The sequence below is a fragment of the Pocillopora damicornis genome, chromosome 3 (genome assembly GCF_964200805.1).
Source record: "Pocillopora damicornis chromosome 3, jaPocDami1.2, whole genome shotgun sequence".
NCBI classification, from domain to species: domain Eukaryota; kingdom Metazoa; phylum Cnidaria; class Anthozoa; order Scleractinia; family Pocilloporidae; genus Pocillopora; species Pocillopora damicornis.
The window spans coordinates 3,915,122-3,939,249 of record NC_142672.1 but is presented as its reverse complement, the minus strand read 5'-3'; the positions used below and the strand labels follow the sequence as shown (position 1 = coordinate 3,939,249).

Genomic DNA, 24,128 nt, shown 5'->3' with positions numbered 1-24,128 from the left:
TCCTTTAATCGTCCCTTAGAACAGACAGAATGCCTAACGATAAACTTGCGACTTAATTTTATAGCTTTTTAAGCAGTTTTGTCTTTTGCAGCTTTTTTAGTCCACAAGTCTCGTGTCACTAAAATAGAATTTCTTGCGACTGCGTATTTCTTAGTACAAACTCTTAACGCTTAGAGCAATTAATTTCTCGTGTAAATCCTTGAGTTATTTCGGCTTTCATTTGGTTTTCCTTTTTCTTGAAAGTTGGTACATAATTGCCACAGAAACATCCTGCTGATGTAAATCAGTGAGTGACACAACTCACGTCTTGTTAATAAATGGTGGGAATTCACCAATTCTGCTTGAGAGGCTGGTCTCTCTCAAAGGACCGAAGGGAGATGGTTGTGCCTTTATCTTTTGACACAAATCAGAGTTATGCGAGTAACCAATGGTTATGGAAGGATGTGACTGAAAGGAGATATGAAGAATGGAGAATGGGAAGTGAAGAACGAGAAATGGAAAATGGGAAATGGAGAATGGGAAATGGAGGATGGGCAACGGGAAATGGAGAATAGGCAATGGAAAATGGAGAACGGGAAATGGGAAATGGAGAGTGGGCGATGGGAAATTGGAAATGGTAAATGGGGAACGGAGATGGGAGAATTGAAAATGGGAAAAAGGACAATGAGAAATGAATAATAGGCGATGGCAAATGGGAAATGGAGAATTGAGAATGGATAATGGAGATTGGAGAATGGGAAATAGAGAATTAGAGATGGAAAATCAGGAATTTGAGAAAGGAAAATTGAAAATGGAGAATTAGGGATAGAAAATCAGGTGTTCCCAGGGAACATTGATGACTGCTTTAGGATTGGAATTTCACTCATGAAAAAATGTCTGAAGCTGTATGCTAAGCTTTATTCATCAAATATTATTGTGGCTTCGCCTCTTGGACTGAGGATGATAATCATTGGAGGTGCAGGGTATTTCTATAAAACTATAAAACTATAAAACATTACTTATGTAAATTCATACATAGCAACTAGCCTGTATTAGAAACAAACATCCTTAGTCCCTGTGCTGTTTACTAAATCTCTCGAAAACAATCAAGCTTTGTTACTTTTTCCACAAAGAGAGAAAATCAAGCAAATTTGATTTCCATCAGATAAAAATGTGTTTATTTTCAAGGATTTTTGGGATAGTTGTATTTTTGTGCTTGATTTTCAATTTTGGTCTATTTGAGTCTATTATAACATTCCCAGTCTGTGCTAAGAGACTGAGACAAACAAGTCTCATTTATCAGTCGATCATTCATTTTAGTCCGCATCTTATTCCTACGTAACCTTTCCTAGTTCAGGTACCGAGGGAGATAACACACCAGCCATATACATTTAAGACTTGAACAGTTTTTATCTTGACTGGCAGCCCTATTAAATAAACAGTGATGCAGAACAAAGACAAATCTAATCAATTCCCAACTCGACTATCACTAAAAAATTTATGAAACGAATCATATGTTGCACTTAAGTTATATACTTGACTTAGTTGGCGGCCTGAAGCTTTGTCAAACGTCTTCGGAACAGAGAGGACTGGGTTCTAGGCACTTACAACGGCATTCCAAAGCTGAACCATTCCCCCACGCACCAACCATTTAAATAAGTAGCCTTTTCAATTGGGACGTTAGGCCCAAAGTCGGGCAGATTTTTGTATCCCCAGCATTGGCAAGCTAAGGCAAAAACCCTCGACGCAAAGGATACGCAACCTGTCCGATCTTCTAAGCAAATTTTTTTGCATTCCCCTCTTTTTTTTTTTTTTTTTTTTTTTTCCTCTCCGGGTCACTGGAGAGACCCTTTTTTATTCGTATTGTGTCTATCCATTTATGCCTTGGAGGTCGTTCGTCTTAGGCAAGTAACTTGACTTCTGACTTCGAGTTACAGATTTCTGGAGATCTACTCTGCACTGAGATAATAATTAAGAAAATCAATTCGTTAGCTGCAAGATGATCGGGGATCTGGGTTTTACAGTAATGGTGCTAGCATTGGGATATCTATTTTGTGATGATATAATTTCATTCGCATTCTTTCCGATTCCCTCCTTTTCCTCTCTAACCCCGGCCCAGTACTCCTCCGGGCTTTAATTTTCCCAGGTTCCCGTCCCCTGTCCACTACACTATCAAATGTTCAAGATTCTGATTTACAGATTTGCATATTGGGAAATCTTACCTAGAATCACGATGGACAGCAAGAGTAAAGGAACAAGAATCAATCCAGTTTGAGCCATTCTTCAGGTTCCTGTAAACAACAACAAAAATGTTCGAAATTATGGGTCTTTTTGAGCTTAAAACTCTTGAAGTTCATGTTTACAACGAAAGAAATGGAGTCACTTCCTTCTCAGATACCATGATTGCCTCCTGTGTGCCCAAGAGTCATGATTCATGTCTTTTCGCCCAACCATGACCATCTGATGCAACAGTTTTAACACAGAAGTGTAGTCGGAACTACTCACCAGATTAAAAGGAGAAATAGAAACGATGAAACAATAGTTTTATTCGCAATGTGAGTACCGTTCTTCAAATATCATTTTCAATTCCGAAATGGTTCATTAATAATCATCTTAAATTAGGTCAGCTTTGCTCGGTCTTTTCAAACTTCGAATTTCGAAAACATGACTCTTCAATACTGTTCACTATTGAACTGTGTTTGCACTTCTTTTAAGTGAAACAACAAAAAGACTTTCTTGCGGGCTTTTTTCATCAAACATTGTAATGGAATAGAGAAGCGATTCTTCAAAGAGCGTAAACAATAAGTTTCACCCTTGACTTCCATTAATTTGCTCCCCTGTTGAGAAAGATCTAGACTTTATGCGAGCTTTTCAAAAGTCAGCCTTGCGGCTTAGTTCTGACAATGCTTCCAGACTCCAACCAATACATTGACGTATGGCCATGACAATTGTTTCTTTCTTAAACCGTTCTAGATGGAAAATAGATACTTAAAAGCATGCCATGTTAATAGAAATCCGGGTTTCCTGTGGCTATCTCCAAGAATGATAATGGGTAGAAGTATTTTGAGTTCGTGCCTTGGGGGAGGGACAAAGACTTAATTAATCAAAGTAAAGTGCCCTGTTTTTCAAAGCCTTTTATAGACGCAACGAATAGTTGAGTAAGACAGTAACTTTTGATCTGTTTTCATTAAAAAATAAAGGGCGGAAGTTTCTAAAGAAACTGTGATATTGCGTCGGTGAGGGAGTATAACAATATAACTTAATTTTATCTACTAAATTGATAATGTAAATTGGCCACCGTAAAGAGTATCCTAGCTGACCTCTCGAGCGTTAGCGCTTTGTAACATATTACCTTTAAAACCTGACAGAAAATCAGTGCAGGATGTCTGATTACATTAGCCTCCGAGGCTCGAAAGCTAGTCGAAACAGTTAACAAACTGATCCATGATAAGGCATTCTGGACTATTGTTAAGCGAATTTCGTATCCATCCACGTATCTTTGTGTCAAAAAAGTCTTAAACCTAGGATTTAAATGTTGCTTTTAGGTATTTAGCTTCTAATTAACATACCATGACCAAGACTATGAAATCAAAACAGCAAAAAATCCAATAAAAATGGAACGCTGAAAGCTTTCGGGGATAAAAAAAAGGCTAAATGTCTACAAATTTCAATTGTATCGTCTTTATTTGAAAGTCAAAAGGGAAAACAGATCATGTTGTAAGAGTCTTCTTAGGCGTACAACGAGCTAAGTGTTGTTTGAGATTATTTCTCAGGCAAGGCGGGTGCGGCAAATACAGAAGCAAGCTGCCAGAGATTTGTCAAAGATTTGCGCTTATCGATACCTATAATGGAAAGTATTCAGTGTAAATCATCAAAAGGCAAAACAGATCATGTTATGGGAGCCTTCCTAAGCGTATAACGAAGTAAGTGCTCATTCAGATTATTTCCCAGGCGAAGCGGGTGTAGCAAATACAAAAGCGAGTTGCCACAGATTTGTCAAAGATTTGCACTTATCGATACCTATCATGGAAGAGAATCAGTGTAAATAATCAAATCAACTTACTTGTCAAATCTTCAAAATCTTAGTTTAGTTTCTCGATCAGTCCTTTCGAACTCTCAGATTCTCCTGAATAGCTCAGGTGTAGCTGACAACTCTTTGGGGAGTGCCGGTATGTTTGTGAATGAGACTTTTATGCAGTGAAGCCTGCATCATAAAGAATGTCTCATACTATTTAAAAACCTAGAAAAAAGCTTGAGGCAAGATGCATTATAAGATTTCGCCCGACCATGACCATCCGATTCAATAGTTTTGACACAGAAGCGTAGTTGGAAATATGCATTAGATTTAAAGGAGGATTAGGAAAAAAGAAACAATTGTTCTATTTGCAATGAGAGAACCGTTCTTCAAATAGCATTTTCAATTTCGAAATGGTTTATTGATAATCCCCTTAAATTAGGTTAGCTTTGCTTGGTCTTTTCAAACTTCGAATTTCGAAAACATGACTCTTCAGAAACTGTTCACCTCTGAATTTTGCTTGTACTTCTTTTAAGCAAACAAATAAAAACATTTTCTTGTAGGCTTTTTCATCAAAAGAGTAAAGGGGGTAAGTTTCTAATGAAACTGTGGTGCTTTTTGGATGAGAGAGAATAACGGGGTAATTTGTGTCATCAACTGAGTTGAAAACGTAAATTGACCAGTTTTTGCGGTGGCCAACTTACCTTTACAACTCAGTTGATAACGCTGAATTACCCTTTTTTTTTATAAAAAATTGCGTTGGTATAGGGAAACGATTCTTCAAAGAGCGTGAACAGTAAGTTTCACCCTTGACTTCCATTGATTTACTGCCTTGCTGAGTAAGTTCTAGACTTTATGCGAGCTTATCAAAAGTCAATCTTGAGGTTTCGCTTTGCCAGTGCTAGAAAACTCCAATCAACACAGGGATGTATGGCCATGACAATTTTTTCTTTCTTAAACCGTTCCAGATGGAAATAGATACATAAAAGCATGTCATGTTAATAGAAATTCGGGTTTCCTGCGGCTATGTCCAAGAATGATTATGGGTAGAAATATTTTGTATTCGTGTCTGGAGGAGGGACAAAGACTTTATTAATCGACGTAAAGTGGTCTGTTTTTCAAAGCCTTTTATAGACGCAACGAAGAGTGAAGTAAAACAGTAACCATCAATCTGTTTTGATCCAAAAATAAAGGGCGGAAGTTTCTAAAGAAACTGTGGTACTGCGTCGGTGAGGGAGTATAATAATATAACTCACACCGTAAAGAGTATCCAAGGTGACCTTTCGAGCGTTAGAGATTCGTCAGTCGAATGCTTTACTGAATAAAGGTTTGCTATGACGATCTCAGATAGACAGCTCAATGGCATATTACCTTTAAAAACTGACAGTAAATTAGTGCAGGATGTCTGTTCTCCGAGGTTTGAAAGCTAGTTGAAACAGTTATGAGAATTGATCCATGATAAGGCAGTCTGAGCTATTGTTGAGCGAGATTTTTTATCCATCGACGCATCTTTGTGTTAAAAATGTCTTAAACCTAGGATTTAAATGTTGCTTTTAGGTATTTAGCATATAATTGAATACTATGATCAAGACTATGCGGTCAAAACAGAAGAAAATCCAATAAATATGGAACCCTATGAGCTTTGAGAGACGAAAAAAAAATTTGAATGTCAAAAAATTTCAATTGTATCGTCTACCTTCGAGAGTCCAAAAGCAAAACAGATCATGTTGTAGGAACCTTTTTAGAAATATAACGAAGTAAGCGCTCATTCAGATTATTTCCCAGGCAAGGCAGGTGTGGCAAATATAAAAGCAAGCTGCCAAAGGTTTGTCAAAGATTTGCACTTATCGATGCCTATAATGGGAAAGATTTGCAAATCATCAAGTCAACTTACTAGTCAAATCTTCTAAATCTTAGTTTAGCTCAGTTCTCAATCGGTCCTTTCGAACTCTCAGACTCTCCTGAATAGCTCAGGTGTTGCTGGCAACTCTTCGGGGAGAGCAGGTACGTTTGTGAGTGAGACTTTTATGCAGTGTAGGCTGAATTATAAAGAATGTCTAATACTATTTAAAACTTCGAAAAACGCTCATAGCAAGATGCATTAAAGCTTTTCGCCCGACCATCCGATTCAATAGTTTTGACACAGAAGCGTAGTTGGAAATATGCACCAAACTTAAAGGAGAATTAGAAACGATGAAACAATAGTTTTATTCACAAAATAAGAACTGTTCTTCAAATAGCATTTTCAATTCCGAATGGTTCATTGATAATCACCTTAAACTAGGTCAGCTTTTCTCGGTCTTTTCAAACTTCGAATTTTCAAAAACATGACTCTTCAGAAACTGTTCACTATTGAATCGTTTTTGTACTTCTTTTAAGCAAAACAACAAAAACACTTTCTTGCCAGCTGTTAATCAAAAATTCCATTGGTATAGTGAAGTGATTCTTCAGAGAGCGTAAACAGTAAGTTTCACCTTTGACTTCCATTAATTTGCTCCCCTTTTGAGAAAGATCTAGACTTTATGCGAGTTTATCAAAAGTCCATCTTTCGGTTTAGCTCCTACAATGTTACAAAACTCCAACCAACACAGGAATGTATGGCCATGACAATTAATTCCCTCTTAAATCGTTCCAGATGGAAAATAGATACATAAAAGCATGCCATGCTAATAGAAGTCGGGGTTTTCTGTGGCCATTTGCAAGAATGATTCTAGGTAGAAGTATTTTAAGTTTGTGCCTCGGGTGAGGGACAAAGACTGAATTAATCGAAATGAAGTGGTCTGTTTTTAAAAGACTTTAATAGACGCAACAAAAAGTTGAGTGAAACAGTGACCATTGATCTGTTTTGATCCAAAAATAAAGGGCAGAAGTTCCTAAAGAAACTGTGGTACTGCATCAGTGAGGGAGTATAATAATTAAACTTGGTTTTATCAACTAAGTTGATAATGTAAATTGGCCACCGTAAAGAGTATCCAAGTTGATCTTTCGAGCATTAGCGCTTCGTCAGTTGAATCTTTTGCAGCATAAAGGTTTGTTGTGACGATTTCAGATAAACAGCTCGATCGGCTTAGTGGCATATTACCTTAAAAAATTGATAGTAAATTAATGCAGGATGTCTGTTTTCTTGAGCCCTAGAGGTTTGAAAGTGACTAAAAACAGTTATACAAACTGATCCGTGATAAGGCAGTCTGAGCTATTGTTAAGCGAAATTTCGTATCCATTGACGTATCTTTGTGTTTGAAAAGTCTTAAAACCCAGGATATAAATGTTGCTTTCAGGTATTTAGCACTTAATTGACACGCTATGACCAGGACTATGAAATCAAAACAGCATAAAATCCAATAAGAATGGAACACTGAAGGCTTCGAGGGAAAAAAAAATCTGAATGTCTACAAATTCTAATTGTATCGTCTTCCTTCGAAAGTCAAAATGCATGACAGATCATGTTGTAGGAGCCTTTTTAGACATATAACGAAGTAAGCGCTCATTCAGATTATTTCCCAGGCAAGGCGGGTGTGGTAAATATAAAAGCCAGCTGCCAGAGATTTATCAAAGATTTGCACTTATCGATACCTATAATGGGAAAGATTTGCAAATCATCAAGTCAACTTACTTGTCAAATCTTCTCAATCTTAGCTTAGTTCCTCGATCAATCCTTTCGAACTCTCAGATTCTCCTGAAATTGCTCAGGTGTAGCTGGCAGCTCTTCGGGGAGAGCAGGTATGTGTGTGAATGAGACTTTTATACAGTGAAGCCTGTATTATAAAGAATGTCTGATACTATTTAAAAACCTAGAAAAACGCTTAAGGCAAGATACGTTAAAGCTTTTCGCCCGACCATCCGATTCAATAGTTTTGACACAGAAGCGTAGTTAGGAATATGCACCAAACTGAAAGGAGAATCAGAAACGATGAAACAATAGTTTTGTTCACAATGTGAGTACCGTTCTTCTATAGCAATTTCAATTGGGAAATGGTTCATTGATAATCATCTTAAGTTAGGTCAGCCTTGCTCGGTCTTTTCAAACTTCGAATTTCGAAAACATGACTCTTTAGAAACCGTTTACTATTGAGTTGTTTGTACTTTCTTTTAAGAAAAACAACAAAAAGATTTTCTTACGGGCTTTTTTCATCAAAAGTTGCATTGGTATAGAGAAGTGATTCTTCAAAGAGTGTAAACGGTAAGTTTCACCCTTGACTTCCATTAATTTGCTCCCCTGTCGAGAAAGTTCTAGACTTTATGCGAGCTTATCAGAAGTCAATCTTGCAGTTTAGCTCTTACAATGTTACAAACTCCAACCAACACAGGGACGTATGGCCATGACAATTTTTTATTTCTTAAACCGTTTCAGATGGAAAATAGATACATGAAAGCATGCAATTTTAATAGAAATCCGGGATTACTGTGGGTATGTACAAGAATGATTATGGGTAGAGGTATTTTGAGTTCGTGCCTTAGGGGAGGAAAACAAACTTTTATTTAATCGAACTGAAGTGGTCTGTTTTTCAAAGCCTTTTATAGACGCAACGAAAATTTGAATAAAGCACTGACAATTGATTAGTTTTGATCCAAAAATAAATGGCAGAAGTTTCAAAAGAAACCGTGGTACTGCGTCAGTGAGGGAGAATAGTAATTAAACTTCGTTTTATCAACTAAGTTGATAATGTAAATTGGCCACCGTAAAGAGTATCCAAGTTGACCTTTCGAGCATTAGCGCTTCGTCAGTCGAATCTTTTGCCGCATAAAGGTTTGCTATGACCATGTCGGATAGACAGCTCGATCGGCTTCGTGGCATATTACCTTAAAAAACTGACAGTGAATTAGTACAAGATGTCTGTTAACATGAGCTTACAGGTTTGAAAGCAAGTAAAGACAATTACATAAACTGATCCACGATAAGGTAGTCTGCGCTAAAGTTAAGCGAGATTTCGTATTCATCCACGTATTTTCGTGTTTAAAAAGTCTTAAACCTAGGATTTAAATGTAGCTTTTAGGAATTTATCATCTAATAGACATACAGTGACCATGACTTTGAAGTCAACAAAAACATTTTCTTGTGGGCTTTCTTTCATCAAAATTGTATTGGTATAGAGAAATGATTCTTCAAAGAGCGTAAACAACAAGTTTCACCCTTAACTTTCATTAATTTGCCCCCCTGTTAAGTAAGTTCTAGACTTTATGCGGGCTTATCGAAAATCAATCTTGCGGTTTAGCTCTGACAGTGCTACCAAACTTCAACCAACACAGGGATGTATGGCCATGGAAATTGTTTCTCTCTTAAACCGTTCCAGATGGAAAATAGCCAGAGACATGAAAGCATGTCGTGTTAGTAGAAATCTGCGATTACTGAGGTTATGTGCAAGAATGATAATGGGTAGAAGTATTTTGTGCTCGTGCCTTGGGGGAGGAACAAAGACTTAATTAATCTAAGTAAAGTGGCTCGTTTTAAAAGCCTTTTATAGACGCAACGAATAGTTGAGTCAAACAGTGACCACTGATCTATTTTGATCCAAAAATAAAGGGCGGAAGTTTCTAAAGAAACTGTGGTACTGCGTCGGTAAGGGAGTATAATGATATGACTTGGTTTTATCAGCTAAGTTGATAATGTAAATTGGCCACCGTAAAGAATATCCAAGCTGACCTTTCGAGCGTTAGCGCATGCTAAATTGTCAAAACGACCACATAATCAAAGAGTGTGGTTGTACTGCACCAAATTTCCAAGCTTAGTTTAAGTGTATCCAAAAGAATTTAAAAACGTGAAAGTTACGAGATACTCACACACAAAAAAAATAATAAATGGTGTAACTAATAAATTTTTTTTAGGGATTTATATTATATAAGTAAGAAGTGAAAGGGATAAGAGGATACAGATACAATCACTTCAGCTTTTCTTAGAAGTGCAAATTTAAACCAATCTGCGGTACGCACTCTATTTGAAAAATAGATTTCTTGCTCCTCTGTGTCAGTTTGCATTATAATCACAGATGAAGTCGAATTTTAGTATTTGGGACATGAGGCGCAGTCAAGTATGTCACTTATTTTCTTGCAATTTTGACGTCTTCTTTTAAATAGAGGCACGTTAACAGGAAATATGGTATTTTTCATAACAAATAAGCAAAGCTGCGATTTCTTCTTAGTCTTCATATTTGCCCATCATATCAATATAGTTTTTAGTTAGGATGATAATCAGAGGCTGATTATTATTTGATATAAGAACTGTAAACATTAAAAAAAGAATTCTGTTATTCAACAGCCAACCAACCAGTGCTAGTGCGTTTGGCCAGTGACTCGATTTTATGCACTTTCCTATCGTATGGTATGTCAATAAAATTATGTTTAAAAAATCTGCTTTATTCCAAAATTATTATAACTTTAAGCCAAACGACTGCATCTACCCATGTACAGTCCAACGACTCTTTTCTAACGACTAACCGTTAGCGACGACTGATAAATAATTAAACAAAAAGAGCGAGATAACTACAGACTGAGCAGTTCACTGGTTCTTGAGCAGAGAACGCTTCGCAGCTCCAAGAAGAGAAGTCCACTCAATTTTTTTTCTGTATTTTTCCACACATTTAAGGAGATTCCTATTGATCTAACTGTCGCCAGAAATTTATCGAGGTGTTCCTGTTTTTCTCTGATTAGTAGGTTTGTCTTTATTTTCAGTTTAACACAAAATAAGAAAATTTACAAAAGTAAGCTGAATACTGCCATTTTGGGATTATTTGAAGATAGTAATTAGTATTGTTTTTACAAAGAAAATCACAAACCTCATCCCAGTCGAGTACTTCTGAAATCAGTCCCCGCTCAAGTCTATCGGTTATTCGTAGTATTAGATAAAGCTCATCGATGACTATGTTCTCTGAAGGGATATCGAACAATGGCAGAGATTAGCATTCAGGATCTCTTGTCCAATTGGGCCCAAACTTTCGCTTCATGCTTTAGGAATTGTAAGTGTCATAGATGACAGACATGTTGCACCTACAGGTATAATTGCACAATGTTCATTATTAATATAGTTATATTCATGAAACATAGTAACATATTGATTAACTATTGCAAAAAATGTTTAAAAGTTAATAGTGGTACTTGCCTGTCTTTAACTTTTTGTGGGTTAAACACCAGATGAAAGAATTGTTTGATGTTGCCCCTTTCATGCCCATCGCAACAAACAGGAATTATAGTAAAAAGAAAAGGAAAAATTTTTAACAGTCACTTTTTAAGTCATGATATTTTCTATCTTAAATCAAAAACCATTGAGCGCATGGATTTCACTAACCTTGTAGTCACCTCCCAGATGGAGATTTAGGTGAACTTTATTTCTATTAATCTCCATGTATCCCTGCTCCGCAAGCTTACTTATGGCATATCGGACATTTTTAAACCCCGTGTTAAGGGTCTCATAGTCTTTTTCTCACCTTGCCCACAAGATTTTCAAATTTCCCTTGTTCCTGTTTGTATGTCCGGCCAAGCCTTTTTGGTCACTGGCCCCATTATAGCCGCTAACTATGGCTTATAAATACAGGTGTTAAATTTTAACTTGTAAAACTTCCCGAAGAAGTCTACGACAGTTTGAAAAAACGCGTCGGAGAATATTGTACGCAAAGTGCTGCTCAACAGTTCAGTTTTATTTAAAAAAAAACAGTTCAAACAATGCTTTGGACCTTAAAGATTCTTCCCTCCATCTCCTACCTACCTTCGTCATTTATTTGCAAATTGAACGTTGGGTAAACAACATCAACGTATGGCGGCACCCTATGAAGAAACATGGGATGGTTCGGGGTTAAGGAAAGAGCTCCCGATCGCATACAGTTTGTGGAGCGATCAGAGGTTCAGCGAGCTCTGAAAAGAGCTCCCGATCACATACAGTTTGTTTGGCGATCGGGGGTCCAACGAGCTCTGAAAAGAGCTCCCGATCATTAATTGTGGGACGATCGTGGGTTCTGAAAAGAGCTCCTGATTACATAAAATTTGTTGGGCGATCGTACGATCGAACATAACTGCGACAAAAAAATTTTAAACTGAAAAGGATAAATGTTCCCGTCGACCAATTTTCGAAATTAAAACGTATTCTGTTAGAGGAGAGATTTAACTTCCATTTGCCGTGCGCTGATTTGTCGTGGTTGATAAGGGTTTCCAGAAAATCGCTCTTGAAAAGTGACTTTCAAACTAAAACCGACCGAATTCTGAGTATTTTCAAGGGCAAAAGGGCAAAGGGATGGACCGATCTGAAAACGCTCTCGTGTCATGAAGTCTGATGACTAAATTGAGATTTTGAATGCATGGACCAGTTGGAAAATCTTTGTATTCCGTCGGTTTTTACGGCAAATATGATTCTAACTCAGTTCGCATCAGGCTCTTCTCAAATCTCAAAGTTTATCAGCATTCTGTTTATTAAATTTTCATTCGTCGAGTGCTTCAGACCAATTATGAGAAAGCCACACCTTTAACGCTCGTTAATTGGTAATATTTACTAAGTTATGAATGCTGGAGGACAACTGTATAGTTTTGAGGTACACGAAAGAAGTGTAGGGAGAAACACGAGTCAAGTCCCTTCTTATATATCCGGTATTAACCAACCGTGAGGTCAAGATGGCTGTATATTAGCCTGCTTTCTTTCCCTTTTTTATGGGAGTTAAAGGGTTAAACTAATTGAGTGTTCTCTCAACATCCCGCGTGGGTCATTACACCGGTAAGCTGAGAGAAAGAGTGGTGTATTGCTTTCATGAAGTATGCTTCAATTTTGTATGCGTTTAACCCTTTAACTCCCATGAGTGACCAAGACAGAATTTTATCCTTACAATATCAATACAATATCAACCAGACAAGTTATGAGAATTAAAAAAACTATCATTTTGGAGATAATTAATTGATCCAATACCAAATTCTCACAACTAGCATTATAAGAATTGTATGGTTTACAGTAAGGAGAATTACAAATTTGGTCTGGGAGTTAAAGGGTTAACGGCGCAATAAATGAAAGGTTTTTGGCTAATCAGGGCACTCAGGGGAACTCAGTCAGTTTATAACATCTAAAACTTCAGCTACGCTCGCACGTGTACCTTTTACGATAAACTAAACGAAAGTAAAGGTACATTTAAAAGAAATAATAGGTAATCAATACAATGAGAACAAATGAAATCCGCTGTACTTCCCCGATTGTTCCCATCCATGTGCACGACTGACTTAACCTGAAAGGCGAACGTATTTTCGGCAAGCGCATGCTCAGTACTTCGACGCGAAAATAGCGGTTGAAGTCAGAGAAAAGAAATAGTCCTATTATAAATACTGATTACTCGCCTTCAGAAGGCTACCCAGCACTTTTCTTGGATTGGTTTCGTTTTGTTTGTTTGATTGTTTTTTTCTTTGCTTTTCTTTCTTTTTCTTGTATACTTTTTGTTTTTTTCTTTTGTTCGTCTTCTTGTTTTTCTCATGTAAGTCTTTCAGCAATTGTGACAGTTCAGGCAGTTTTTTAAATTTAACTAGGTAGAATTATGAACTTTGTTACAGTTCTGTCATGCAAGAGTAACGAAGGCATTGTAGTGTTACCGCAAGTATTGTACTGAGACTAAACTCACTAAGCGTTTCTTCATGTTTTTCAATATTCCAGGGTCTTCCTCGACGCCCTGATCTGTGACGAAAGCAAAATAAAGGCATTCAGATAAAAGGAAAAAACTGTAGAGAGAAGAACCAAAACAGTTTATATTTCCTGTGTGCGCAGAACTTTTCATTTAAACACTTACCACCCGGAAATAATAAACATGCAAATCTTCCTCCTTTATCAATTAAATATTCAGGTAGAGTAAGATGGTAATGGAATTCATCACCTAGAGGACGATCTCTTGACATGCCATCTAAATTTCCTTTGGTTTTTTTAATCGGAAGTGCATGGAAGGATCAGATCTTAGCTGATTTGGGTATTAGAAAAGTGTTAATCATCAACACAAATAATTTCATTTCTTTCTTATTACAGGTCAACGTTACATTTCTAAAATAGAAAAACGTTGAGTCAACTGATTCTCGGCTTTATAATAGAGATCTTGAATAATTCATAAATAGACAATAACCACTTGACTGAGCATGGCTTTGTTTTTGTCAAAATTAATTTTTTTTCTTCTTCTCAACACACCTTGAAGAACGCATGTGTAACCATAATCAAATGTATTAAAGTTGACAAGGTAACCAGTTGCACAATCAGACCTGGTTTGATGCTACTCTGATTTAATGAGTCAATGAGTGATTACTTTCTTTAAACCTTTAAACCAGAGTAGCATCAAACCGTGCCATAATCAAATGCCTTGATTTTTTGCTAGAAAACAGCACACTTGAGAACACTGTTTAAACATGACGTACCCATCATTGGCTTGACAAAGTTGTTCTGTTCCATGAGGTCCTCCTTGATTTTGAGAGAAGAACCTGGAAAGATGTGGGAAGTTTAAGAAAAGATTCGAGCTGGAAACGGTCTAAACTTTGCCAGGAATGTTGAAGAATTTGTAACCATAATCAAATGTATTAAAGTTCACAAGGCCATCAGTTGCACAATCAGACATGGTTTGATGCTACTCTGGTTTAATGATTTAATGAATGTTTAGATTCATTAAATCTTTATACCAGAGTAGCATCAAGCCATGCAATAATCAAATGCCTTAATTTTGATGGAAAACACCACAATTGCGAAAACTGTTTAAACATGACGTACTCATCATTGGCTTGACAAAATTGTTCTGTTCCCTGAGATCCTCCTTTCTTTTGAGAGAACAACCTGGAACATGTAGGAAATTTCCAAGAAAAATTCGAGCTGGAAACGGTCGAAACTTTGCCAAGCTGGATGCGTTACTGTCTCGTGGTCATATTGAATCAGCACTTGATATACGTCTTTTTTGATTTCTTAGTGGTAAATTCTTCTGGTGGAATGTGTAAACTTTACAACTTTTGCAGGGTACTAAGAATTCAATAAAGAAGTCAACGTTAAACACTTTTCTCCGTCAGAAAACTGTGTCAAAAGTGATTAATTTTTTTGATAGAACTTTCTTGACTATTAAGTCATGGCAGTCACCTCACTAGCTTTATTCTTGACACTCTACATGTCAATTTTTGTGCGGGTTAGTTCACCTTCACAACTCTCAAAACTGGCACTTTATTTCCTTTCAATTTCAGTCAGATTCAGTTCATGAAGCAGGCCATTCTTGTCACAAACTTGTATTGACTGCGGCATCAATCCATGTGTTTCCGCAAAAAAAGGCTTCCCTTTGCGCAAAAAAATATTTGAATGAACAATAAACTAGAAATATTACAAGATCAGAACCAGTTAGTCAAGTTTATCTGCATGGTTCTTTTTCTTATAGCAAGGATTTTGTATTGTGTTTGTATTGACTATTTGGTATCCATGGAGACCGTCTGTTGAGATATATCCATTTTAGATCATCATGAAATAAAAGTTATCTGGCCAAGTATTTCTGCTTTTAATATATTCAAGTAAATCATTGGTTTAAAAAGAAACACCGACTTACTATATTCGTGTCAAGTGTCTCTGTTGTTCCTCTTTCCAACTTTCGTAAAGTCTTTCCCACAGTGGGAAAGGTTCTGGCACATGTGCTGGTACAGCTCTGGAGCGATGCGATTAGTGCACGATTTTCTATTGGGAGGTGAGCCACCACGTCGTTGGAATGCTGCTCAATTTCTTGAGGTTGAAGCGTCTCACCTTGAAGCTTTTTGCTCTTTTCGAGGCGGACTGGATCTTGTGCTGAAATCTCCGTTCGCCTTGCGCCAGAGCTTGCCCCATACGTTCGCGACCAGATTCCACCGGTCGGTATCCAGTTTTTTTCAATAATTTTTTAAAAAAAAATTTTAAATAACTTTTTAAATATTTTTTTAAATAATTTTTTAAAATAATTTTTTAAATTTTGTCTTTACTTTTTCAATTTAGCTACAACGTGGCCCCCCAATATTTTTCTCACCTTGCCCACAAAATTTTCAAATTTCACCTGTTCCTCTTTGTATGTCCGGCCAAGCCTTTTTCGGTCACTGGCCAAAAAGTCGCCAACTATGGCTTATAAATAAAAATGTTAAACTTTAACCTGTAAAACTCCCTGAAGAAGTATACGACGGTTAGACAAAACGCGTCGGAGGATACTGTTCGCAGAGTGCTGCTCACTTGTTCAGTGAAAAAAAAATTGTTTAAAAAAAAACGGCTCAAACAGTGTTTTGGACCTTCCAGATTCTTCCCTCCATCTCCCTCCTACCTTCGTCTTTTATTTGCAAATTGAACGTTGGGTTAACAACGTCAACGTATGGCGGCACCATGTGATGAAACATCGGATGGATCGAGGGTTCGAAAAGAGCTCCCAATCGCATACAGTTTGTGGAAAGATCGGTGGTTCAGCGAGCTCTGAAAAGAGCTCCCGATCGCATACAGTTTTTTAAGCGGTCGGAGGTCCAACGGGCTCTGAAAGAGCTCCCGATCACTAAAAGTTTGTGGGACGATCGGAGGTTGGATAAACTAAGCGTTCCCCTAGATTATCTTTTTCTTCATTCTCATCACTTGTGTACTTGATATGTAAGGATTTTGTGAGGAGAAATTCTGTCTTGGTCATTCATGGGAGTTAAAGGATCTAAGGACACTAATCGAGTGTTTTCCCAACTTCCCGTGTGGGTCATTAAGCCGGTAAACTGAGAGAAGAAGCGGTGTATTGCTTTCATGAAATATACTCTAATTTTGTATGCGTTTAACACTTTTACTCCCATGAGTGATTTCAAGACAGAATTTCTCCTTACAATATCAACACAGTATCAATCAGACATGTTGTGAGAATAAAGAAAACTATCAGTTTGGAGATATTGATTCAATATCAAATTCTCTGAACTAACATTATAAGAATTGTATGAGTTTACAGTAAGGAGAATTAAAAATTTGGTTTGGGAATTAAAGGGTTAACGGTGCAATAAATGAAAGGTTTTTGGCTAATCAGGGCACTCAAGGGATCTCAATCAGTTTATAACATCTAAAAGTTCAGCTACGCTCGCACGTGTACCTTTTACGATAAACTAAACGAAAGTAAAGGTACGTTTAAAAGAAATGAAGGGAATGCAACCTACAGTGCATAAGATAATATTGATATTCTCTTGCAGTGCATTACTAGAACTACATCATTATGCAATATTCTTAGTCTAAGACGGAGAGTTTAAGTGTCTTTGTCAAAAACAAAACAAATATAGAAACATTTTTTCGAAGTTTTATTATCACCTATTATACAAGACGTTCTCCGATTATTATGAAAATTCACACTAAGCACTATCTACTTGGCTCGGGATTATGATTTAAACCTTAGACATGCAAACGCCATAGTTTTACAACAACACTTCGTATTGCACTAATTTACTAGCACCCAACACCCAACCCAAAAGATTATTGAATGTATGTTGACTTATTTATCATTGCAACTAGGCCAACTTCTTACAGACGGTGTTATATTTGACTGTGCATCGAATATCGTTCCAGTATCCAGTTGCCCTCCTGGGGAGAGACAAGGACGCAGTTAACATCGCTGCGCACGGTTCTTTAGAATGCCCATTGGGTTCTTTTGGAACCCAGCTAGTGTATGTTGGTACCGAATTGTCAGTCCAGTAATACGCATGGGAGGGCGCATGATGATACAGACCAATCCAGGCAGGTTTATGGGCGGCCGTCACCACCAAAAATACAAGGATGTCAAATAGATCAGCAAATACAAAGATGGTGTAAGGATCAGCTGCAGGATAGCATAGCTAATAAAGGAATGGCATGGCCAAATTATAGACAGTCTAGTTTTCCTTCGTGAAACAGAACACCCTAAACATGAATGGTTTAGCCAAATGAGAAACGGTCTAGTAGCCCATGTTGAGTTGGAACATGAGATTGTGAAATGGACCAGCTCAATTACGAATAGCTTAGCACTCATTTGCAATACAGTACTCAAACGGTGTAGCGTTGAGTTAAACGGCTCAGGGTAACATCGAGCAGCGCAGCGTACGCACAAACGGTGTAGCGTTGCGTCAAATGGCTCAGCGTAATTTAGAATAATACAGCGTACACACATATGGTGTAGCGCTGCGGGAAATGGCTCAGCGTAATGTCGAATGGTACAGCGTACATAAAAACAGTGAAGCGATGTGTGAAATGGCTCAGCGTAATGTCGAATGGTACAGCGTACCTACAAACAGTGTAGCGTTGCGTCAAATGGCTTAGCGTAATGTCGAATGGTACAGCGTACATACAAAAAGCGTAGCGTTGCGTGAAGTGGCTTAGCATAATGTCGAATGGTACAGCGTACACACAAATGGTGTAGCGTTGCGTGAAATGGCTCAGCGTAAAGTAGAATGGTACAGCGTAGACACAAATAGTGTCGAATAGCTTTGCAAAACATCAGACGCTCTATCTGAACATTAAATTGCTTAGTATTACTTGAAATATTTCGATGTTGTGGCGAATCGTCGTGGCGTGACGTGAAGGCCATGCCATTCCTTTATTAGCTATGCTATTCTGCAGCTGATCCTTAAGCCATCTTTGTATTTGCTGATCTATACGACATCCTTGTATTTTTGGTGGTAGCGGCCGCCAAGGCATCTCGCCGAAACCACCAAAAATACAAACCGCAAATGGAACAGCGATCTGCTGGGGGTATGACGTCATCGAATGCGAAGACTGGCGCGAAACCATTACATAGTTTCGTCGCTGTGTGAAAGAGTCTTCACTTCGCCTTGCCGTAAAGCAGAGCCAATTCGGTAAGTTTATCCTCTTTTTTTCCCGATATTGCATTTATTCGTTGTCTTTCATGATAGTGTTAATTAAAAGAGCGAGACTGGATTCTACCACGGTTTACCGGCCTCCCGGTTTACCACAGTTTGCACGTGTTGGTGAGCCTGAATTTTAATAGTATTACGTAGTGTTATGATGTGCATTAAATGTCGATTGCCGAGCTCTCATATCTTTTCTTTTCTGACTCGCGCTTACTTTTCAAAGGGAGTTTAACTTCAACTGTTCTTTGAACATTGCAGGAGTACGTGAGAAGTTGGATTTTGTGTGTGCCCTGGACGCCACGGTCACGCAACTCTAGTCAATATATCTAGTGTGTACTGAACTCAGTCTGTAGCAATAATAATAATAAAAATAATAATAGTAATAATAATAATAACAATCACAAAAAATTAATAGTTGAGGTACAGAAATGTAAAAATAAATAGAAATAGAAATAAATACGTCTACCGAAACAAACGACGAAACAGCAAGATGTCCTGTCAATTGTCTGAATTATGCAATAGTTTTTATTCAGCAAGTTGCGACTGTAACAGATTGAACGGTAAAACTCGACCTAGAGTTGGACAATTACGTACAACTACGTGCATTACGGTGTCCGCACTAGTGTTCCTTAATACGTGATGACTACGGAATGGGAAAGAGCACAGGGAAGATATATATGTTATTTGCCGGCTGGGAGGTCCGTATGGTGAAAAACTGTGACCGAGGTCTTGAAAATACTGCCCGGGGCCGTAGGCCGAGGGCAGCATTTTCAAGACCGAGGTCACAGTTTTTCACCATACGGACCGACCCTTAGCCGGTAAATAACATATTTATTGTTTTTAAACTTGACGAAATTCTTTCCGAAAGAACCCGAATGACTTATGGCCGTAAATACGGCAAGATCTTCCATAAACTGAACAATATTTGAGTGAGTAAATGGAAGTTAAAATAGAGGTGATGCAAATTTAAGAGAGATGCCTCAGCGAAACATTTTCATTTCCGTAAAGATAAAGGTGATTTAAAAGGCTTCCAAACAAACTTTGAAACATGATTTTTATAAGTATCTGTCACAATCTGACACCTGTCAATTAGAGAGCGCGCAAGAAAAAAAAATCGTGGGAACATTTGAAAACCAACAGAACTAGTTTGGCAAGGACTGTCACGACAATGTTTTCTTAAAAATCAGTTAATGATCTAACGGAAAGTATTATTTACTCTCATCGACCATTCATTCCTGTACGAAGATTTACCTCTGTTCATTAAGTAAACGGCGAGGAAAGTAATTGTGAGTAAATTCAATTTTTTATTTTGAAGTTGTGGGAGTTTGCTCGTTTTTTTGCTGTAATGGCGTGTTTAACTCTGATCTTTCCTTCACAAAAACTAAATTCGAACGGCACACTCCAACGAGACACAAGGGAATTTAATGCAGCCTTTTCTCAATTCCTTCAATTTCTGTTGTCCAAGTTAAGGTACAAATGTCCAAATTGAACGGAATTGGAAAGACTCACCAGGAGCGTATATTTGTTGTAGAACTTAAATTAAAACTTCGCTCGCTTTTTTTTTACTATGAACAAATTGCTCGAGAAAATTCAGATATTAAATGAATGAAAGTTCCATCGTTCAGTTTAACTGTAACCAAATACTTCACGTTTCAACTTTCTGGGTACTTTTTGTGAACGATTAAAATTAATTGCAGACGGTTTTTAGGCCGCTTGTCAACCAACGTAATGACACTATTGTTTATACAAATTCATTCTGAAACCAATATTTTTCTGTCAACCAAAGTGATTTGATAGAGAGAAAAGGGAGGATTCATAAGTTATTTATCGGCTTGAGGTAGTGACCGACGTGTTTGCTTAAAAATACTGCCCAGCCGGAAAACGAGGTATATTTATGAAAAATGACAACGAAAGTTGGGATGTACTCGGCGACTCACGAAAGCGTTACCGTGGCCCGTGGGCAGAGATAGGAAAATACTGACCGGGTAAAGAACCAATCAGATTGCAAGATTCGTTACCGTGCCCTCTAAAAAAACAATAAAAGTATGTATGCGCGCAAAACCAACTCAGAAAAAATATTACTCTTGCAAAAACTATTTTGGAACGCGAAAAAAACCCTTTAACTGTTTCCGGTCCAGACATGTAATCTACGTTTGATCGACAAAATAAAAATAGAACTTACTTTTACTATCACTGCACCCAGGAAAAAAATTAATAAACAAAGCAATATAATGTACACCAGTCCTCTTTAAAATAATAAATATGTCTTCTCTTAGCTTACTCTTATCGTCCGGCACACCAATTAAAGCATTCCGATGTCACTTTGATCGAAAAATGTCAAAACAGATCAAGGATAGCAGTTTTCTTACCATGGCGTCCAGGGCACACACAATATTCAACTTCTCACGTACTCCTCCAATGTTCAAAGAGCCGTTGAAGTTGGACTCTCATTGAAAAGTGAGCGTGAGTCGGAGAAAGAAAAGAGAGCTCGACAATTGACATTTAATGCACGTCAAAACACTACTTTATACTATAAACATGTTCAGGCCCACCAACGCGTGCAAACTGTGGTAAACCGGGAGGCCGACAAATCGTGGTAGAATTCAGTCTCGTTGCTATTTTAATTGACGCTTTCAGGAACGACAACGAATAAGTGCAATATCAGCAGTGAAAGAAGAGGAGAAACTTACCAAATTGGCTCTGCGTTACGGCAAAGCGAAGTGAAGACTATACTACGCCATGTAATGGTTTCGTGTCAGTCTTCGCATTCGATGACGTCATACCCCCAGCAGATCGCTGTTCCATTTGCAGTTTGTATTTTTGGTGGTTTCGGCGAGATGCCTTGGCGGCCGTCACCACCAAAAATACAAGGATGTCGTATAGATCAGCAAATACAAAGATGGCTTAAGGATCAGCTGCAGGATAGCATAGCTAATAAAGGAATGGCATAGCCTTCACGTCACGCCACGACGATTCGCCACAACATCGAAATATTTCGAGTAATACTAAGTAATTTGATGTTCAGATAGAGCGTCTGATGTTTTGCAAAGCTATTCGACCTAACGCTACACTATTTGTGTCTACGCTGTACCATTCTACATTACTCTGAGCTATTTCACGCAACGCTACACCATTTGTGTATACGCTGTGCCATTCGACATTATGCTAAGCCACTTCACGCAACGCTACACTGTTTGTATGTACGCTGTACCATTCGACATTACGCTGAGCCATTTCACACAACGCTACACTGTTTTTATGTACGCTGTACCATTCGACATTACGCTGAGCCATTTCCCGCAGCGCTACACCATATGTGTGTACGCTGTACCATTCTAAATTACGCTGAGCCATTTGACGCAACGCTACACCGTTTGTGCGTACGCTGTGCTACTCGACGTTACCCTGAGCCGTTTAACTCAACGCTACACCGTTTGAGTACTGTGTTACAAATGAGTGCTAAGCTATTCGTAATTAAGCTAGTCCATTTCACAATCTCATGATCCAACTCAACATGGGCTACTAGACCGTTTCTCATTTGGCTAAACTATTCATGTTTAAGGTGTTCTGTTTCACGAAGGAAAACTAGACTGTCTATAATTTGGCCATGCCATTCCTTTATTAGCTATGCTATCCTGCAGCTGATCCTTACACCATCTTTGTATTTGCTGATCTATTTGAAATCCTTGTATTTTTGGTGGTGACGGCCGCCCATACAGGTTTACCATTCCGTGCGAACTTCCTCGCTTGTACAAGACGAACTCGTTTTCCTCAGCGCTGGTTATCTTCACTAGATCTCCATTCAGAGAATGACAAAAGGAGCTTGCCTGTCCCTGGTTGCATCGGATATTGCTCACGTGGTAACATGAAATCCATTGAAGTATAACCAGTCATCAGGGCAGGGATCTGGTGAGTCAAAAAGATATAGGTAATCAATACAGTGAGAACAAATGAAATCCGCTGTACTTCCCCGATTGCTCCATCCATGTGCGCGACTAACTTAACCTGAAAGGCGAACGTATTTTCAGTAAGCGCATGCTCAGTGCGCGAAATAAGGGGTGAAGGCAGAGAAAAGAAATAATCCTAATATAAATACTGTTTACCCGCCTTCAGAAGGCTACCCATTCGCTTCCATGCTAATTCCAGTGCTTTTCTTGGATTTGTTTCGTTTTTTTTTTCTTTGCTTTTCTTTCTTTGTCTGCGTTGTTTTTGTCCTTTGTTCGTCTTCTTTTTTTTCGTCCTTTAGCAAGTTTGACAGCTTAGGCAATTTTCTAAATTAAGTAACTTTGTTATACTTCTGTCATGCCAGAGTAACAGGCATTGTAGTGTTACCGCAAGTATTGTACTGAGACTAAACTCACGAAGCGTTTCATGGGAACCTTCATCTTGATTCTGGTCTGACTGTGGCAGATGCTAAGAAGAGAATAGGCCAGTAAGCAAACACAGATGGGAAAACAGATGTAACATGCTGAGATTGTAAACTTTAGGTTTGCAGTGATAAATATATACACGCCACTGAGCGAGTGAAAGGGTTTCTATAAATAAAGGTAAAATATCCATTATAATATGATATTATTTCGCTTTGCTCCAAGAAGCAAATGAAAAATATGAGATCCTGTATTTTGCGCTTTAAAAATGGATGTGGAAAGTGGTAATTGAAGTTCGTGACGTAAGATTTTGGTTTGAGAACAAACTTTTGATTTCAAATCACGTATAGGATTTCAGACCAAATTGTACTCTAATCAGTTCAATTACCGTGATATATGACCTCGATTAGGTAGAAAAATCACCGAGCTACAAATGCATGCAAATCCCAGAGGCGTCAGTGACCTTGTTCAAACAATTTGGCCCATTTTTAGATAGCCTGCAGCAAAACTTCCCAGGCGTACTGAACATGAGAATCATAGGTACAGTCCAAAGCGAATGTAAAATTTTAGAAATATCGTGCGGATAAAAGTTCAAGACTGAGACGGTTTTATGCGAGCTTATTAAAAATCAATCTCCCCATTAAACTCCGACAATGTTAGAAAACTCCAACCAACCTAAAGATGTGCGGCCATGACAATTGCTACTTTCTTAAACGATAAATGAACAAAGGGGGTAAGTTTCTTAAGAAACTGTGGCGCTGAGTCAGTGGGAGAGTATTTCAGGGTAATTTAGTGATATCAACTTAGTTGAAAACGTAAATTGGCCACCGTAAAAAGTTAGAAGCTGACATTTCGAGCGTTAGCCCTTCGTCAGAGCCGCAAACCGTTTACTACCATATGATACATATGCTTAGAATGATTGGGGAGATTCTGTTGTCCAGCGACTGGCTTGAATGCGTCCTTGTCATTCCATTCTACGTCACCAAACTCTT

General features: G+C 38.0%; 2 protein-coding genes and 2 long non-coding RNA genes across 4 annotated transcripts; all 4 read right to left on the bottom strand.

Moving 5' to 3' along the window:
• Nucleotides 1-881: 881 nt before the first annotated feature.
• LOC149047881 (uncharacterized) lies at nt 882-4,170 on the bottom strand. The gene is made up of 3 exons (XR_016184588.1): nt 4,043-4,170; nt 2,202-2,270; nt 882-1,938 (listed from the first exon to the last, which is right to left on the bottom strand). It is a non-coding gene; the product is annotated as an uncharacterized LOC149047881 (long non-coding RNA).
• A 6,244-nt stretch (nt 4,171-10,414) lies between these two features.
• On the bottom strand, nt 10,415-11,157 carry LOC113668002 (uncharacterized). Its single transcript, XM_089198890.1, has 3 exons — nt 11,088-11,157; nt 10,765-10,886; nt 10,415-10,438 (listed from the first exon to the last, which is right to left on the bottom strand). Exons 1-3 carry the CDS (start codon nt 11,155-11,157, stop codon nt 10,415-10,417), a joined length of 216 nt encoding a protein of 71 aa, XP_089055016.1.
• A 3,560-nt stretch (nt 11,158-14,717) lies between these two features.
• Nucleotides 14,718-15,607, bottom strand: LOC149047880 (uncharacterized). Its single transcript, XR_016185389.1, has 3 exons — nt 15,505-15,607; nt 15,107-15,241; nt 14,718-14,936 (listed from the first exon to the last, which is right to left on the bottom strand). It is a non-coding gene; the product is annotated as an uncharacterized LOC149047880 (long non-coding RNA).
• A 1,646-nt stretch (nt 15,608-17,253) lies between these two features.
• On the bottom strand, nt 17,254-22,650 carry LOC149047879 (uncharacterized; the record flags this gene model as incomplete). Its single annotated transcript, XM_089198772.1, has 2 exons — nt 17,254-17,749; nt 22,357-22,650. Coding segments are annotated over 2 exons (609 nt in total), but the record flags the coding sequence as incomplete, so codon positions are not given.
• Nucleotides 22,651-24,128: the final 1,478 nt, after the last annotated feature.

Coding starts and splice junctions, on each gene's coding strand:
- LOC113668002 (XM_089198890.1), bottom strand. CDS start 11,157: ATGGGCATGAAAGGGGCAACATCAAACAATTCTTTCATCTGGTGTTTA. Junction 10,887..11,087: donor CCACAAAAAGTTAAAGACAG/GCAAGTACCACT, acceptor ATCCTGAATGCT/AATCTCTGCCATTGTTCGAT. Junction 10,439..10,764: donor AAGTACTCGACTGGGATGAG/GTTTGTGATTTT, acceptor ATTATTTATCAG/TCGTCGCTAACGGTTAGTCG.